The 18,357-nt window shown below is 37.6% G+C and overlaps 1 protein-coding gene across 1 annotated transcript in view; it reads right to left on the reverse strand.

Moving 5' to 3' along the window:
- Nucleotides 1-18,357, reverse strand: part of DNAH5 (dynein axonemal heavy chain 5) — a 193,791-nt gene that overhangs the window by 92,676 nt on the left and 82,758 nt on the right. The window contains exons 37-45 of the mRNA XM_045565937.1: nucleotides 17,960-18,147; nucleotides 17,432-17,626; nucleotides 14,121-14,255; nucleotides 13,173-13,280; nucleotides 11,244-11,397; nucleotides 6,892-7,038; nucleotides 3,646-3,887; nucleotides 1,003-1,179; nucleotides 379-577 (exon numbers count right to left, since the gene is read on the reverse strand). Of these exons, the coding sequence (XP_045421893.1) occupies nucleotides 379-577; nucleotides 1,003-1,179; nucleotides 3,646-3,887; nucleotides 6,892-7,038; nucleotides 11,244-11,397; nucleotides 13,173-13,280; nucleotides 14,121-14,255; nucleotides 17,432-17,626; nucleotides 17,960-18,147 (1,545 nt within the window). The remainder of the gene's footprint in view (nucleotides 1-378; nucleotides 578-1,002; nucleotides 1,180-3,645; nucleotides 3,888-6,891; nucleotides 7,039-11,243; nucleotides 11,398-13,172; nucleotides 13,281-14,120; nucleotides 14,256-17,431; nucleotides 17,627-17,959; nucleotides 18,148-18,357) is intronic.

The raw sequence follows: 18,357 nt of genomic DNA on the forward strand, positions 1-18,357 counted from the left end.
ATATGTAAATATAGACAAAGATGCACACATATTTGGCAAACATATAGTTTAAATTTTGCAATTTTGATATAAATTATCGATTATATCAAATAGCCAAAATGGATCTGACTAGGGGATTTTTTAAATTTTTTCTTAATTCACTAAAACTTCAGTGCACAATATATTTAACAAAAGGAAAATATGCATTTGGAAGACAATCTAATTAATTTTTTCAAAAAGAAACACTTGTTAGCTCTCTTTACTAGCAAAAATTTTCATTTTAATTTTACAGCCAAGAGTTCTAATCCCCATTTAGAAAAAATAAATATTTTGTGGGTCTGTGTTAGGGGAAAAAACTGTCGCCATCTGCAAGGTCTGAACGGTCGGGCGCGTCCTCACCGTCAGGTGACACGTAGTAGTCAAACACGGTGTCGCCCGGGCCCTCCCGCGGCGGCAGCTCCAGCGCCCCCGGCCGAGCGCGCAGCCGCTGCTCCAGCCGGCGCCGGCCGTCGGGCTCCAGCGCCGCCCCCACGCTCCACAGCAGCGCGAACACGAACAGCCGGCCCAGCTGCTCTGCGCCCAGCTCCCCGCCTTGCTCCTGAGGGGGAAAAACAGGGTTTTGTTTAATTACCTGACTCTCCAACCAAAACTGTGCTTTGGGCTTTCAAAGTAAACAGTAAACATAGAAAAGCGGCAGTGGTTTGCCCCAAGAACAAGGGAAAGGATGAGTAAAAATAAGGAACAAATGAGGGGAATTGATCTCTAGGAATTTCATGCTGGCTTGAGAAACAAGTTAAGGATGCTTATTACATGACTTTGTTAGCATTCAACTAAATTCCAAATCCATGGATTGCTTTGTTTAAAAAAAAAAAAAAAGATGTGAAAAAAATGCTAAAATATGTGGGGTCCACGTTTGAAACATTCCCAATAGCTCTAACCAAATCTGATTTCAACTACTGCACTTTTTGCCCCGTATGGCTCAATTAAGAAAAGAGAAATTCTCTATAGAGTCGAGCAATTTACCTTGGGGGGAATCAGGCCCTGAAGCATGTTAATGCTCTGCGTGATTACAAAGGCCTCCAGCAACTCCATCTTGTAGTCTAAGTTCTGGACACTGAAGCGATACAAGTCCGGGAAAGACTCCGTGTAGAGCTGACGAAGAATTTCGGCTTCTTGGGGTGAGCGTTTCTTAAGAAAACCCTGTTAGTTCACAGATTAGTGCATTAATAGCACACCAGGAAAACTGGCCATTTGGGGATAAAAGTTCTTAAAATATCAATTAACAATGATAATACCTAATGATTACACTGCACTTATACTATGTTCCAGGCCTTGCTAGAAATTCTTTCACATATTAATTCATTTAATCCTCAAAACAACTCCATGAGGCAGGAACTGTTATTATCCCCCTTTACACATGAGGAAACTGAGGCCCAGGGGGTTTAGGTGACCTGTTCAGGATCCCGCAGCTGGCAGGTGGCAGGGCCAGAACTCAAACCCAGAGAGTGAAGCCAATATCTGCATGTTCGGCTACTACACTGTACATATGCTCAGGACTTGAAGCCAAGATAGAGAAATAGTCTTCAACTCTTGATTAAAATATGCTAGGAGAATGTGAGGAAGCATACATATATAAGGAAATAAGTTTTAGGGGGGAAAAAGTAAAAAATAAAAGGTGAACAAGGAAATCCATACTCATTTTTTAAAATGGAAAACAAGATTTACTACAATTAGTTGTTTCCTTGTATTTCTTCTAAGTTAATAAATAATGTAGAAATGTATCAAGGAGTATTCATGAAAGTGGAGAATTTAGTCATTTTGGGAATCCAATATTAAGAAAGTGCATGTCATTCATAACAAAATACCACATAATACACAACATTTTCTTAAGGTGAGGCAAGTTCTCTTCGGGTCAATAGATCAGGTCGTTCTTCACCTCTATATTCCAGGAAACAATTAGAGACTCTGAACATGAAGCAATAAAATGTTGATTCTGAATTATTCATTAGTTCATGAATTTACCATGATTCCACCTTGACAAAAACATAACACAGCACTTTTGTGATGATGGAACCGAAAAACAACATTCACTAGGGCAGGTAACCAGCTTGGCTTCCTGCAGCTGACAGATTCCCATTAATACAACTTGCCAATTGCTCTGCCCTCTAATAACTCTCCTGGAGCTGCCTTGCACCGCTCTAAACATTTCCTATGTGATTCTTCGTTGAGTCTTGTTTCTTCCTAACCAAGGAAGAAACTGCACTATTTAAAAGCAAATGAAAATATTTTAGGAAGGTGTAACATTAATGTAAAGGTGTTATTCAGCCTCAATATGGACAGACTATAGTATAAGATTATTTTGTAAATAGCAAACTAAATATTCATTAGCTTGTCATGTAAAAGTATTTTTCAAAAACCTTTGTAAAATTGAAGTATTTTGGAAAAAAATCACATAAATACATTTTCACTTGGAGCTTGCTGTACTGTGGTTACTAAGCCTGTCTGTGTGGGAAAAAATGTTGTGGTGCTTTTAAAAAACATGTCCTGGGTCCCCTCCCTAGTGATCCCAATTGAGTAGAAGTGGAGTGTGACCCAATCTTCTGTATTGTAAAGAACTGCCATTGGTGATTACTTTTGCAAACTCAGGGTTGAAACCCTCTGCTTTTATTCTCCTTAATGAATGGATCATTTCATTGTGAAATCTGAAACCTTTCTAAGTATTTTTAGTGACTTATTCAACTATATGTCAGTATCATTTTGCTGTATAATCTCTTTCCTCACATTTTCATATCAAATTAAAACCCTTTTGTAATCCAAAGTTGTTTAAATTCTGGAAATACACTAATAAAAAGTTAGGATAGCTCCATAGAGAAATAAAAGTACAAAAATGTAATGGCAATATAAAATAAACGTCTGCTTTATTTAAATTATAAATTCATAAGTTTTCAATCAAAATAATCTTCAAAAACCTTATGTAAATGAAAACAATAAATTTGACAAACTATGTCACAAAAGATTTTCCACGTGTCTTATCTAATAAGCTTTCTGTCTTACATTATCACATTTATTTGGTAAAATATGTAAGTATTCAAGGTATTTAATTATAATTCTAATCAATATATTCTAGGATATATTGGTGGTAATAAAATAATATACCTGATCATGGCTTGAAGACATATTATCTGAAATATTATTTCCACATACAAACTTAAAGCTAATATTATGATTACTGAATCTCATAAAAATTCTTCATATGCAATTTTAATAAACTATCTTCAAGTTAATATTCTAAGATGGTTGTTCCCGAACTTTATCTGAATGAGTACCGTTTAAAAATGTCATGAATCCCCAAAGTGATCAAATTAAATTTTATTTATTCAGCCCTCAGACATAGTTTGGTGAAATTATTGAATCATACAGGTCTGGCAATTACTCTACAACCCACGGGTTGGAAAGCCCAGTTTTAAAGTGATTAGAAGAGTACTGAAGAAACCTGTTAGGGACAATCAGGGTTTGAATATCCCAGTGCATGCAAGGATCTTCCATAAACATTAGCATAAAAAGCAATTACACTGCCATCTGCAAAAAAAATTGGCATTCACATTACAAGAATGCTGAAGGATCTGTTTTCCTTTTTAATTATACAAAAGAAGGATTCAATTATACCTCAAGAATAGGACTCCAATCAAGGATAGAAGAGCTCATGAAAACCATTCCATTTCTTGAGACCGTAGCAGGAGAAGCATTGTCAATGTTATGAGGCTCGAAAACAATCTTGCAGTTTGGAGACATGGGGATGCGATCACCATTGGCAAGGGTTAGAGTTTTGTTATCATCCAAAACAGAATTCAGGTTTTCAATCCAGATGGCATCTACTGGACCATCAAGAACTATCCAGATATGTTCCCCTAGAATATCCCACCAAAGGCGTAAGAAAACATACATACACATATATGCATATATTGTAATTTGACATAATTTTCATTAATTTTTAAATTAAGCTTTGATCTAAATGATTACCTTATTTCATCACATAGGACTTTTTAAGTTCTTTATATAGCAGTTGTTTAAGGCCCATAATCAAATCAAAAAGTCATTCATTCATTGGACAAATATTCTTTGAGCACCTTCTATGTGAGCTCTGTTCTAGGGGCTAGGGATATTTTGGCAAATAAGACGATGCTCTGTCTTCACAGAGCTTACATTCTAAGTGGTGGAGATGATGAACAAACAAATGAAAAATGTATAAGATTGGAAAAATTAAGCAGGATAACAGCATGGGGTAAGGTGGTCAACGAATTATTCCAGAAGGAGGATGAAATGATGTAAAGATCCACAGGTAGAATTTTCCAGACAGTGGGAATAGAAAATGCGAAGACCCTGATGCAGGCACAAGCTTAGGGTAATAAAATGGGCTGAATGTTTATGTTTCTTCAAAATTCATATATGGAAACCTTAATCTCCAAGGTGTTTATTTGGGTATTAGGAGGTGTGCATGTGAGAAGTGATTAGTCATGAGGATGGAGCCCTCTGGAATGGGATGAATGCCTTTATACGGAGACATCAGTGAGCTCCCTTGAACTTCCGCTATGTGAGGACACAGTGAGAAGTCACCTGGAACCTAGAAGAAGGTCCTCACCAGAACTCAACCATGCTGGCACCCTGATGTCAGACTTTCAGCCTCCAAAACTGTGAGAAACAAATGTCTATAGTTGATAAGCCATGGACGCTATGGCACTTTGTGACAGCAGCCAGCCTGACTAAGTGACCATGTTCCAGGAACAGTAAGAAAGCTGACAAGAGAAGGGGAGAGGTATGTGAGCGCAGTAGGAAAGACAGAGCTATGGCATCTGCTCTGGTTTGCTCATATTAGGTTTGAGATGTCCAGTAGAAACCCCAATAGAATTGTTGAGCTGGGAATTCAGGGCAGAGGTCAGAGCTGGAGATGAAAATGTGAAAGCCTGTTTTTCCATTCTTGTGACACTTATTAGAATGGGCTCCAGCTCCATCCAGGATAATGCAAGAGGTGCTAGATCACCATTGGTTTTTGTGGCTGAGTAGAACTCCATGGTATACATATACCACATTTTATTAATCCATGCATGTATTGACTTGTAGCTCTGACTCAGGCGGGGCAAAGGCTATATATGTAACCTAAACATTTGCACCCTAGTAATATACTGAAATAAAAAAATAAAATAAAATAGCAAAATGTGAAAGCCATCAGCACAGAGATGAAATTTAAAGCCATGGGACTGGGCAAGTTTCTTCTAGGTAATAAGTGTAGAAAAAGAGATAGGAGGTCTGAAGACAGAGGCATCGTAAGCTTTAGACTCCCAACATGGCCCCCTTTACTGACTCCTTCTTCCAGACCTCTGGAGGAAGCAGAGCTGGGAAAAGAGCTAACAGGAAGAGGAATCCGTGAAGCCAGTGACAGAAGTGTTTCAAGAAGGAGTATGACCAATTGTGCCATTTCTACTGAGAGCAGCACTGGAGTGAGAATCGGAAATTTCTATTTGACAAGCTGGAGATCATAAGTGTCCTTGATGGAGCAGCCCAGAGAGGGACACTGTGGACAAAACCTGACAGGAGTCATTTAAGGAGATTATTTGGAGGTAGAGAACGTGACAAACATCAGCACAATGCTCCCACAAGAATGCTATTATAAATTTAGGTATTTGATTTAATAGTAATGGTCCTCTTAATTTCTTAACTACTAGCTTCTGTTACTCACCAACACCATGACCAAGTTTGCAGATTGAATTTTTCTTTGCAACAACTGTGGAAGAGTCTATTTCAAACAAAATGCTTTGAAAATCCTAATCAAGCTCATTCAACTAGCAATTCAAGTAAAATGGTGATCTAATCACCAGTCACTTTGAAAGAAAAAGCATATGTTGCCTTTTTTATGGGGAAAGGAAAAAAAAACTTCTCTGAGCTCCTATTCTTTGAGGTAACATTTGGTAATTGGGTCTGTGATTACATTAAATTAACTAGAACAAATCACAAGCAAAATTTGATTTCTTTTCCAGTAGAACAATTTCTAATATGAGCACACTTTAGAAATTAAGCATTTTCATTTGTCTTCTGACAATTAATGTTAGATTGACCAGCTACATTCTTTAAGTAAGAACTTCAATGGAGCTACCTTAAACAATTTTCAGTATAACATGGTTGCCCAAATGGTAGACCCAGGAAGCAAAACCAAATATCTCCTCCCTGTCCTGTGTTGTTCTTTCTCCCTGCAATTGTATTCACTGTGCCTTTCTCCTCCTCACTCAGGAGTGAAAAAACAGAATGAGAGTAGAGCTGTTATCACTTCTTCCCTCTGAGTTTATATTCTGGGAACATTGTGTTCCATTGACAGCGTTTATAAGTGACAGGTTATTCAGATTGAACCGCTACCTTTTAATGGTTTGTTTAAACAACCAGTGTCCATCTACGCAAAATGTTAGATCAATGTACACTTCATTTTCGATATACACAATTTTCTCCCTAGAGAATTCCAAACCCATTTTCTCCTAGGATTTTATAGGGGAATCAGTTTGTTAAAAATAGCCTGTACTTTAACAAGTGTAACATTTGTAAAATAGTCAGTGAAAATGGTTATGGTAAAATCACCTTATTCAATACTATCAATTTTCCTTAACAACTTTTTCCATCTATTTTATTCTAAGATATCACCGGGGTGCAGAAATATTGTTTCAAAAAATTGTTCCAAAAAGGGGGGATTTAAAATATATTAATCAATAATTTCACTATTTCAACATTCACAAATATTCTGATTTATGACTTCTTAATCTTGGTTAAGATTTTATATGGAGAATACAGTTGTTTACTAATTCGATACAGCCACCAAGAATTTTATTTAGAAGTACATGTCAAAAATAATACTTCTGGTTTATCTTATACCTTTCTTTGCTCTCAGTGTTTTCCTCCAAAGGGTAGAAAATATCCCATCGGTCCAGTCATTTGTAGCCACGTCGAGCCGACCAAACATCTGTGGGGCAGTAACTGCTTTGGGATTCATCCTCATTTCCCGGTGTGGTTTTCCACAATCTGTACCAAGTAAATCCAAATTCAGATGTGGAGTGAACCATCAGTAAGCAATACTGCACTAATTTGTGGTGTTCTGTCAGCAGGTGCTCAAAGTATAAAAAATGCAAAATTACATTGAAAATATGTCTTACTGAATTCCAAGTTATCATAATTAGCCTCATTATACTTTATTGACTGAAGCACTTTTATATCTTCTGTAATAAAAAATTGCATATTACTTAGGGGAGAAAAAGGATACCATGCTAGAAGGTACTAATAGAACATAGAAATTCTCTAAATATCACAGCTCAAAAAATCTTTGGTTTACAGAATATTAGATTAAATCTTGTGGCTGAAGTATCACCTAGAAGAGGCCTCATTCTCTCCATCATCAGGTTCGACTTGTTGATATGTTTTCTTGCTCACCTTGAAAAATATAAGCTGAATAAATGAATTTTATATGAATCAAGGACCAATTCTTTTGTGGCCAAATTCAAGAAATGTATTTAAACCTTTTAAATGTTACCTACTCTTAAATGGACTGAGATTCTGCATATAACCATGGCTAATGAGCAGAAGAGTGAAGAATAAAGATTACATTATAAAATTATAAAAATAAATGCTAAAATAGTACTTACTGTGTGATAAATAAACGCACACATATACACATGAGAAAAGATGTTACATTAAACCCCATTGCAATGGTTAACTTGGCTGGCCACAGCGCGCTCAGAGTAAACATTATTTCCAGGTGTGACTGTGAGGGTGTTTCCAGATAAGACTAGCATTTGAATCTGTGGACTTAGTAAAGTGCCCTCCCCAAGGTAGGTGGGTATCATCCAGTGCGTTGAGGCCCCAGTAGAACAAAAGGCAAAGGAAGGAAGAATTTGCCCCTTTTTTCCCTGTCTATTTGAGCTGGGACATTTCGTCACATCTTCTACAGCCCTTCTACAGCCCTGGGATCTACACCATTGGCTCTCCTGGTTCTCGGGCCGGGGACTCAGACTGAATTACACCATCGGCTTTCCTGGGTCTCCAGCCTGAAGATGGAAGATCGTGGGACTTTTTGGCCTCCACAGTCACATGAGCCAATTACTCATATGTGTAATATATGTACACATATACACACACGTATGTGTGTTTCTGGTTCTGTTTCTCTAGAGAATCCTAAAACACCCATTTAGAAAATAAGACCACATTTCACCTTTTTAAAAATCACAGAAACAATCAGTGTAATTATTTGCAAAAATTCATAGTTATGAAAGTTCACTTAACCACTATTCAGCTTTTGCAACAGATGATATCTGTAAGACTCTGGCAACACTATTTTTTAATCTAATCACACTTTACAAAATGCCAGCAAAGTCTTAAAGCATATGACAGTCCACTGTCATATGACACTGTATATGACAGTTCACAAATAGGTGAAAATTGGACTTTATCTGCTTGCCCATACCAGAGAAACTATCAAAAATTATTTCATTGTGGTAGTAGGTAGAATCTCATCATTTTCATTTAAAATACCATAGCATTTTTACAAGCATACTCAAAGAAACAAAAAATGTTTGACTTTCATAATGTTGGTTAAACTAATTCCCCTTGATTCTCCTCCTGGGCATTTCATGACTCAGTCCTGCTCACCACACCTTTATGGACTCTGCCTTACAGTGGGCACCCTTTTCTTGCTGTCACCTCCTTACAGACTTGAGATGACCTCTCTTGCCCCCCCAAGTCTGTTCTCTGTGTGGCCATAGGATGGTTTTCTACACACCAAGGTGATCATGCCAATCCCCAGCCACTGGGCTTCCTGTCACCTACAGAATAAATCCTGGGTATTCAACGTGACCTACAAAGCTCCTGATGCCACACCTACTGTCCTAATTTAGATTTTCTTGAAAGCAGAGCCTGAGACAAAGACATGGGTGCTGGAAGTTTGGAGTGAGGGGACAGAGAGAGTGAGACAGGAACGAAGAGAAAGCCAAAAAAGAGTGCATTGCTGAGCTGGGCACAGGTGTAGTGTCTTTCTGAAACATAGAAGGCAGGAATTTTGCCATCAACTCTTCTCCCCCATTGAGTGAGGTTATGGCTGCTTCAGGGACATTAATCCCCACCTAAGCCCTACTTCCAGGCTGAGCCAGTCCCCTGGCTTCAAGCAAAATCCTAAGGCCAGAAAGCTGGGAGATATTGCTGGAGCTTGGAGCAGAGGGGACTGCCCAACACAGCCACATCTACAGCGGGGGAGAGCCAAAGGGGCGTGGCACTGGGTGGCAGTAGTATCTGCTACACCTCCACATGCGGCCTTATTGCCCCACCACACCCCAGACACCAATCGCATTTCATCCATGCCAAAGTACTTCCTTGGGTATATCAGGCTCCCTCCAATCCCTTCTTCCTACACAGGCTGTTCTTCCCACTAAGAATGCTTTTTATCAGTCTGCTACTCAAACTTCAACCTTCAGATGAAGTAATGCCTGATCCACACGCCATTCTATAATTCCTTACAGAATTTTCTGATCTCCTTCACCTCTACTCCCAGCACAATTGTCCAAGCCTTCCTTACAGCAATTCCACGCTGAATTATAATTATGTCACTCTGCTGCACCTCACTATCCTTGAAGACACAGCCATGCTTTTCACACCTGTTTTCCTGCTTCTAGTACAGAACCTGACAGAACCTCAAGGTACCAAGTAAAAAGACATTTGATAATCATATATATGATGAATCAGGGAACAAATATCATACATGAATTTTGTACTTATTTATAATAGAAGTTAAACCCAATTATCATGTCAATCTTTTGGATTATTAAAGTTTTCAGCAAGAAACAATGTGTTACTTAAGAGAAATGTTTGTCCTATGTACTAAAGCCAGGAACAAGTTAATAAGCAGCAAATAGTCTAATGATTAATTCATCTTTGCAAGGAACTTCTCCAAAATCAGTGATGCCATATGGATTGCATAATTTAGACATGTTATACATAATGTATCTGTATTGTTTAATATTTAGCACTCATTTTGTTCAAGTCATTGTACCAGGTGCATTTGTAGTTTATTGTCAACAAAAGTTTCATAACTGCAGCAAAGATATATTAAGCATAATTTGAGAGGGAAAACAATTATTTAAAAACATAAAAATCCCATAACACAATCTTATTACCATACATGAAAAAAAAAAAAAAACGTGATAAGTCCTGCAAGTGTGAGTTGTCAGTTTTGGTGGAGGTAGGTGCTGCCTGAGAGCATAGTCTGAGGAACTCAGTCTGAGGAACCCCTGGTAGAGATCTGATAGGCAGAATTCACTTCATCCAGTGCCTGAGAAAACGGAGACTAAATCCAATAAGTGCAGGGCAATCTCCAGCAACCACTAACATATACCGGTATTGCGCCAGCAGCAGTGCACCAGGGTTCCATGAGCCGACAGAAAACCCAACCAGGCACTATTTCCCTGTGGCGCTATATATGTTATACTCCAACAGCCAAAGTTCTGACATTCTGAAACTCAACTCTGCCACAGCTAAGGGCTGCTGATATTTTAAGAAGAGAGTGTCCAATGTGTGATCAGAACCAGAGAATACAAGAATAACTATGAGAGTGGAAATGACCATTATCCTTGGATGACCTTATATGCAAGGCTTGAGGAGCTCTGGAAAGGAAATGTGTCTATTTAACTTCACCAGAAAAATATCTGATTCCAGGTGGGAAGATGATTTATTATTAGGATGATTTCAGCACCTAGAATTTAAGAGTTGGGATTGAAATTATTTTATGTTTATTGGGAGATAACATGTTATTTTTTATGTTTACCAGGAAGTGGCTTAGTATATTGGGAAAACTCTGGGTTTTTTTGTTAGTGGGCCCTGACCTTAACTCTGAGTCCCGTCACGTACCATATTTGTGATCTTGGGCATTTCTGATGTTGAGCCTTGATTTTTGTACAAAATAGGGATAATTATAGCCACCTCTCAAGATCATCGTAAAAATTAAATGACATAACTTATGTAAAACATATAGCACAAAGCAAAAACTCACTTGAAAAATGTTTTTTCCCCCTCTGATCCATCAAGATAATAGGTTATCTCTAAAATGTCCCCAATAGTAAGTCAAGCGGCATTCCCACCTATAAAAATACATTAATGTATCTGCCTGTGTGTCCCTCTTGAGAAGTCACATGCATCACAACTATTTAAATGTGTCCCCCAACGCAATGAGATTGGCTGCCCCATACCTGTCATGGCTTTCATCAAGGTGTGGATGCAGGTGGTCTTCCCAGCCCCACTGGGCCCCAGGGCCATCATTCCATGCCTCACCCTCTGTGTTTCGAACAGCTGGATGACTTTCAGTTTCCAAGGAGGGTGATTGATTAAACCAGCTTCTTCAACCTGAAAACATAACAAAACCCCCACATTGGAACACATCAACAATGATCTGGATTTAACACTGTGCTAAAAAAAAAATACGCAGGACTATAGGGAGGGGGGGTTATTGTTTAATGGATACAGAGTTTCAATTTGGGAAGATGAAATAAGTTCTGAAGATGGATGGTGATGACGGTTGCTCAAAAATCTGAATGCACTTAATGCCACTGAACTGTACACTTAAAAATGATTAAAATAGTAAGTTTTAGTTATACATTTTACCATAATAAAAAATACCGCATGAAAAATACATATATACATAGACAAAATCAGGCTGAACATAATGTTATCCCAAAATAATAAGAAACAGCTGCATTTGTCTTTGGGAATTGAATACATTTACACTAACATTTTATTGAATGCGCATCTGAGGATCAACTGAAAAATAAAGATCCAAATGGCAAAATGTATTTTACATTTTTAATTTATAAGATGATACTTATAACTGGAAAAATTGATAACACACCAGGTTGATTGGAATTCCGTACAAATTTCAATCTATCTTTGTAAGTCTACTGCATAGTTTTCATCTATTAATATGTGTATGGAAGTTACCCTGTGGCAAACACTATTCTAAGATTAATCTTCCTAATAATATGATGAAAATGGTATGATCAATACCTTAGTTTTACAGATAAGGCAGTTGAGGCACAGAGTGACTAAGCAGTTTGCCCAGGTTGATCAACTTGTAAAGTTATGGAATGGGGATTTGAGAAATTCAACTCCATGGTATATGTGCTTAACCACTGTGCTATGCTTGAACTCACTGAACATGATGATTTTAATTTTACTTAAATAATTTTGGATAATAATCCACATATCACTTTATGTTATGTATTTGCTCATCAGATTTTTTATATGCTACAAGTTACTAATGTAAGCCATTCTATAAATTATTTAATACTTAGCTTTTTAGGTAGTGATACTATTAGTTTAGCCAAAAGATAAAGAAACCATTTACAGAAAAAAATATCACTTTTACCTGATCAGGAAATTCAGACTTTTATATATTGATTTTTTAAGCAAAACATACATTAAGTACTACATTTGATTTTTATTACAAATATTTTCGAGGAATTTAAATGTAGTTTATAAATATGAGTTAATCACCACTTCTATAAAACAACATTTTCTTCCAAATTCTTCTTCATAGAAAAGGCAAATGAGGCACAAGTTTCACATGATTCATTTTCATTCTTAGGAAGACTATAAAAAGTTAAAGCTGCACCAAGTATTATGGGAAGTCCAGACACCTAATGGTAAATACACAGGGAGGATCCCACCACCACCACCCCTCCATCTCCAGAGTCTAAGGAAGAAACCACAAGTGCCCAGGGGAGAAAGAATAATAACCGAGAGGCCACATGAGATCACTACCAATAACACTCAGAGTCAGGAGTCTGGGGATAAGTCAACGTGGCAAACGCCAGGGCGAAGGCAGAGCCACGCCAAGCTCGGGCGAGGCAGCCAGCTGCTGGCAGTAGCATTTCATTTCTGCATCTGGCATGTGATGGTTTCTCTCAATACCGGGGCCACTTGCACATAACTAACTGGACATGTGGTTGTGTGACAGGAGGAGACCCCAGGGCAGGGGGAGATCTATCAGTGGTGTGTGTTGGCCTCTCCTAAGACAGCAGTTGCAGCCTCGGTGTTGTTTGTGCAGCCCACAGGTTTGGACCGCAGCAGCGCCACCTGCTTCCCATTCGATCCAGAGGATGCTGCCCTGTGAAATGTATTACCTGTCTGCTAATTGCTGCTTCCAGCTCAGGGTAACCAGCCTTGTCCAGAAGAATATTTGGGAAAAGATCTTCAATCAAACTCAAAAATAAGGGTTCATCCTCATCAATCTAAAAAAAGAAAAGAATGGGAAATCCGACCAATTATTCTGGCACAAACATAGCAAGGTACAGATAAGTTGAAAATGCCCAACACAGTGCAGGTATTTTGATGTGACCATTAATAAATAAAATATCAGCTTCATTGAAGTTGAGTAATATTTTCCTCATCTTTCCCGTAAGTTATTAATTTAAAAAAAAATTTTAAAGAAGGGGAGGAAAAGGAAGAAGAAAGCAAGAAAATGGAAGGGAAGAAAATACTGCATGCATGATAATCCTTCCATAAAATAGCCAGTTTAGGGGGATACATTATAGTCCACAATTTCCAATTTAAATTAAAAAGAATTTTTAAGTGAGAAATAGTTAACAAATTTATGAACTGGAACTTGGTTCATACTTTTATTTTGAAATAAAAATACATTATTTTGCTGTCCTGTAAATAGATCCACTGATACTGGATATTGATTATCAGTCTCTACTATGAAACAAGACTGTGAAATTATTACATAGTTATAAAATTTACATCCAATTTCCTACCAGGCCCTCCAGACTTTAAAGGCAAGATTTTAGTTCTAAAATGCAAAAATGATTCAAGGTATTTAGAACCTTAACATGAGGATTTTTTTTAATCCACTCCAATTCCATTGAAATAGGCACATTTTAGAGTAGATAGGAGTCATTACAAAAAGAACTTCTGAAAAAGTATAATTTAAAGTTATGCTTTTCGGCACTTTGTCTGATAATTAGGCATTTTAAATGAGCATTTTAAATAAATATTTCTAAGTCTCATTTGTGCTTAGTTAGTTGAACTGATATTTAAGTGGGTGGAACGTTTCCATTTGTGAATCTTACCAGTTTAGAAAGATTCATGTCTCGCAGTACCCGCATGACAATCGTGGATTCCGTATCCGTGGGGTTGGCTCTTTTTGCTGCTCCCAAGGTCCGCAGTACTGACAGAATGTTACGCAGGCCAAAGTCATAATGTACCTGAAGAATTTGAATATACTGGGCTTATTTTCAATATTAACCTATTCATGGAAGCTATACGAATTTAACGGAAGTCCTATTCACAATAATGAATAAATGCTAGTTTTCCTTTAGAAAACTCATACATCCAATGGAGCAATAAATTTCTTCATAGATATACTTTTTGAGCAAATACAGAATATCCAAAAGCTTCCTCCCATCCACCATCATTAGCTTAAGCCCTTAGATCAGAACTAACTGACATAGCTTGACAGGGGAAAAGGAATAAATTTCCTATTGGAATACAAATGTCCCTTTGAGCTTCTTCTTAATCAATCATACATAAGGAAATTTGCTCATATCTCTAAAGCTAAAATTCAAATTCAGAACCAGAATTAAGCTGGGACCTCACTCATGACTGTCTCATATATATCTACATACAGATAGATACATATATGCCTTTTGAGGAGGAAGAAAAGCAGCTGCACATCAGGATTACCTGGTGGAGGAAGAATAAGGATAAATCAGGAAGCTGAGCCCCCAGCTTCATCCTTGCCTTGGTATATATTTATAAAAGCTCAATCATGCCAAATTTCAGCATATATTAATATAAAGTGAATAATTAAAATCCAATCATCCAATCACTGTGGAAAACAGTACAGCTGTTCCTCAAAAAATTAAATGGTAGTAAAATAGAACTACCATAAGATCCAGTAATCCTACTTCTGGGAATATAGCCAAAAGCATTGAAAGCAGCATCTCAAGGAAATAGTTGCATACCCACGTTCATAGCAGCACCATTCACAATAGCCAAGAGGTGGAAGCAACCCAAACATCTATTGACAAATGGATAAACAAAATGTGGCATATATGTGTAATGGAATACTATTTAACCATAAAAAGGAAGGAAATCCTGTCACATATTACAACATGAATGAAACCTGAGGACATTATGCTAAGTAAAATAGGCACAAAAAGACAAACACTGTATGATTTCACTCATATAAGGTATCTAAAGTAGTCAAATTCTTAGAAACAGAAATTACAATGGTGGTTACCAGGGCCTGGGGGAGGAGGAAAAGAGAAGTTGTTTAGTGCTGCGGTCCCCAACTTAGGAACCAGGGGCCCCACACAGCAGAAGGTGAGCAGCAGGCAAGCGAGTGAAGCTTCATCTGTATTCACAGCCGCTCCCCACCACCTGCCTCCCTGCCTAAGCTCCCTTCTCTTCTCCCCCTTCCCCTTCTGTGAAAAACTGTCTTCCATGAAACTGGTACCTAGTGCCAAAAAGGTTGGGGACCACTGGTTTAATGGGTATACAGTTTCAGTTTTTCAAAATGAAAAAGTTATGAAAATCTGTTTCACAACATTGTAAATATACTTAACACTACTGAACTGTACACTTAAAAATGGTTACACTGGTAAATTTAATGTTATATATTTTTACCACATTGAAAAATTACCTATAGAGAAACAAAAACAAAAACAAAACAGCTATCTGATAAGGTAATTAGGAGCAGTATGCCTCACTTAATACTAGTCATTTGGAAGATGAAGCACACAAAAATATTCACATTGAGGTCTTGCCATCAGGAAATTTAAATTCTAATAAAGACAATTAAGTAAAAATGTGAATAAATTTGCATATAAGTAACCAGTGTTGGTGGATAAAATTAATCATAGGAAAACTTCCTATCAGAATTGGATTCTGTGGGCATGAAGGGAGAGTCACAGAATGTTCATCACGAGATCAGTATGGGGCCAATTGTTTTGTACACATCAACTCATTTTATTCACAATGACTTTGTGAACATGGGTTGCAGGATATTCATGTTATATTCTTACGTTTATTGCAATGTGTCATCATTTAGCATAGGCTTTTACTAATTTTATTTGAATGTGCTAGAAAATTGTGGCATGATACCCATTTCCTGGTGTTCATGCACTTGGAGGATCTTATCACCTTAAAAAAACCTGTGATTTGCTTCTAATAGAATACAATAGAGACAACGGGTTGCATATGATCACATGGTCATATTACATAAGATTGTAGCACTCTTCTTGCTGTAACCTCTTCTCTTGCTAACTTTGAGAAAGCAAGTGGCCACATCAGGGAATCCCATGTTGCAAAGAACTCACATCGCCTGCAGGAACTGAAGGCAGGTGCCTCCAAACAACAGCCAGCAAGATACTAAAGCCCTCAGTCTTAAAACTTCAATGAACAGGATTCTGCCAACAACCACAGTGAGCTTGGAAGTAGATCATTCCTGGGCAAGCATCAGATGAAACTGCAACCCCAGCCAAGACTTTGATTACAGCCTTGTTAGACACTAACGACAGGACCCAGTTAAGCTGACTCCTGATCCACAGACACTGTGTAATAATAAATGTGGCATATGATAATAAATTTGCAAAGCTATGGAATCAACCTAAGTGCCCATCAACTAAGGAGTAAAGAAAATGCAGTATGTGTGTGTATATATATATATATATAATGGAATACTACTCAGCCATAAAAAAGAATGAAATAGTGTCTTTTGCAGCAACTTGGATGGAACTAAGGACCACTACCCTAAGTGGAGTATCTCAGGAATGGGAAAGCAAATACCACATGTTCTCATTTATCAGTGGGAGCTAAACAATGGGTACCTATGACCATGAAGAGGGATAAGGAATGTTGAAAACTAAGAATAGGGGAGTGTGGGAGGCGGGTGAGGATCAGAAACTACTTATCTGGAAAAATGTACCTGATATTGGTGATGGGTACACTAAAAGCCCTGACTTCACCTTTGTACAATTTATCCATGTAATAAAAAACAATTGTACCCCCTAAATCTATTGACAAAAAAAAAGAAATGAGAAAAGTAAAAGATTGAGAGATTTCTGAAAACCAGGATGATCATATTATAATGAATGTATAGGTGGAATAAACAGCAAATATTAATATCCATAATTCTTTGTTTTTTAAATCAGTTTGGGTAGTATTTACTTCATTTCTACACTGTCAATATTAATTTCTTTAAATGTACTTCTCAATTAAACTATGCATGTAAAATTATTTTATAATGATACACTTTCCTACTTTGTATCAATAAAGAACTTTGTCAACAAGTCCAGTCTACAATTTTTCAAAATGAGAACGTTTAACTGAATAGCAAAATGAAATATGCCTAAGTACAGAGACCTCCAGAATGACACACCTGCTTAGAAAGCTGCTCCTCACACAATTTGTAGAGTGTGAAAAACTTCCTGGCCAGAACAACATTGTCAATGAAGCCACAACTCGCCAACTTCACCCTTATGATTATCTGACGGTCAGGGACCATCATGGCCACCGTGCGGAAGTTAATCTTCAAGTTTTCAGGGAGTTCCTGCCGCCCGGCATAGCCAGGATTCTAAACAGAAAATACAACCCAAGAATGAACAATATGATCATGGTCCAACAAGCACATGTTAGCATGATATCAGAGGATTCATGATGTATACACACGCAACAAATCTGGAATGGCAACCAGAGATCTCACTCAGACATCACACTCTCCTCTCACCTGGACAGAACAAGCTGTGAGTTATAAATATGATCTTTGTTTAACACTACAGGCTTTCACACAGGAGGGAAAATTACAATCCCAGTTTCCATTCATGGAACATAAATGACATAAGACCAGGGAGATGCATGAAGACTGTGATAAAGCTGAAATTAAGTAGCTTTTCAGGCGTCTCCTTACCATAGTTAGAAAAAGCCCAAATTCAGGGTTCATAGTCACAGTATCTCCATCAGTAAAAATAAAAGATTTTTTATGCTCCTTTTTACATGTCAGAATAATGGAAATTTGCTGGGCTGCAACTGACAGAACTGGTAGATCAATACGGTTAAATTCATCAAAACAACCCCAGGATCCAGACTGTGCCAGTCCTGAGGAAGGAAATTAAATAGAAAATCCAATTAGTATACAATTTTGGAAAGCCAAGGAAAAGGACATAATGAAGCTGCCAAAACAAGCCAGATACAGGTTTGTTCAAAAATAAAGTTGAACAAATACATCATGCATCGAGCAACCCAAAACAGCTCACAGTTTGGCACTTTATCTGTAAACACCCAATATTCAGTGACAAAGGAACATCC

This window comes from Lemur catta, chromosome 12 (assembly GCF_020740605.2).
Source record: "Lemur catta isolate mLemCat1 chromosome 12, mLemCat1.pri, whole genome shotgun sequence".
NCBI lineage: Eukaryota > Metazoa > Chordata > Mammalia > Primates > Lemuridae > Lemur > Lemur catta.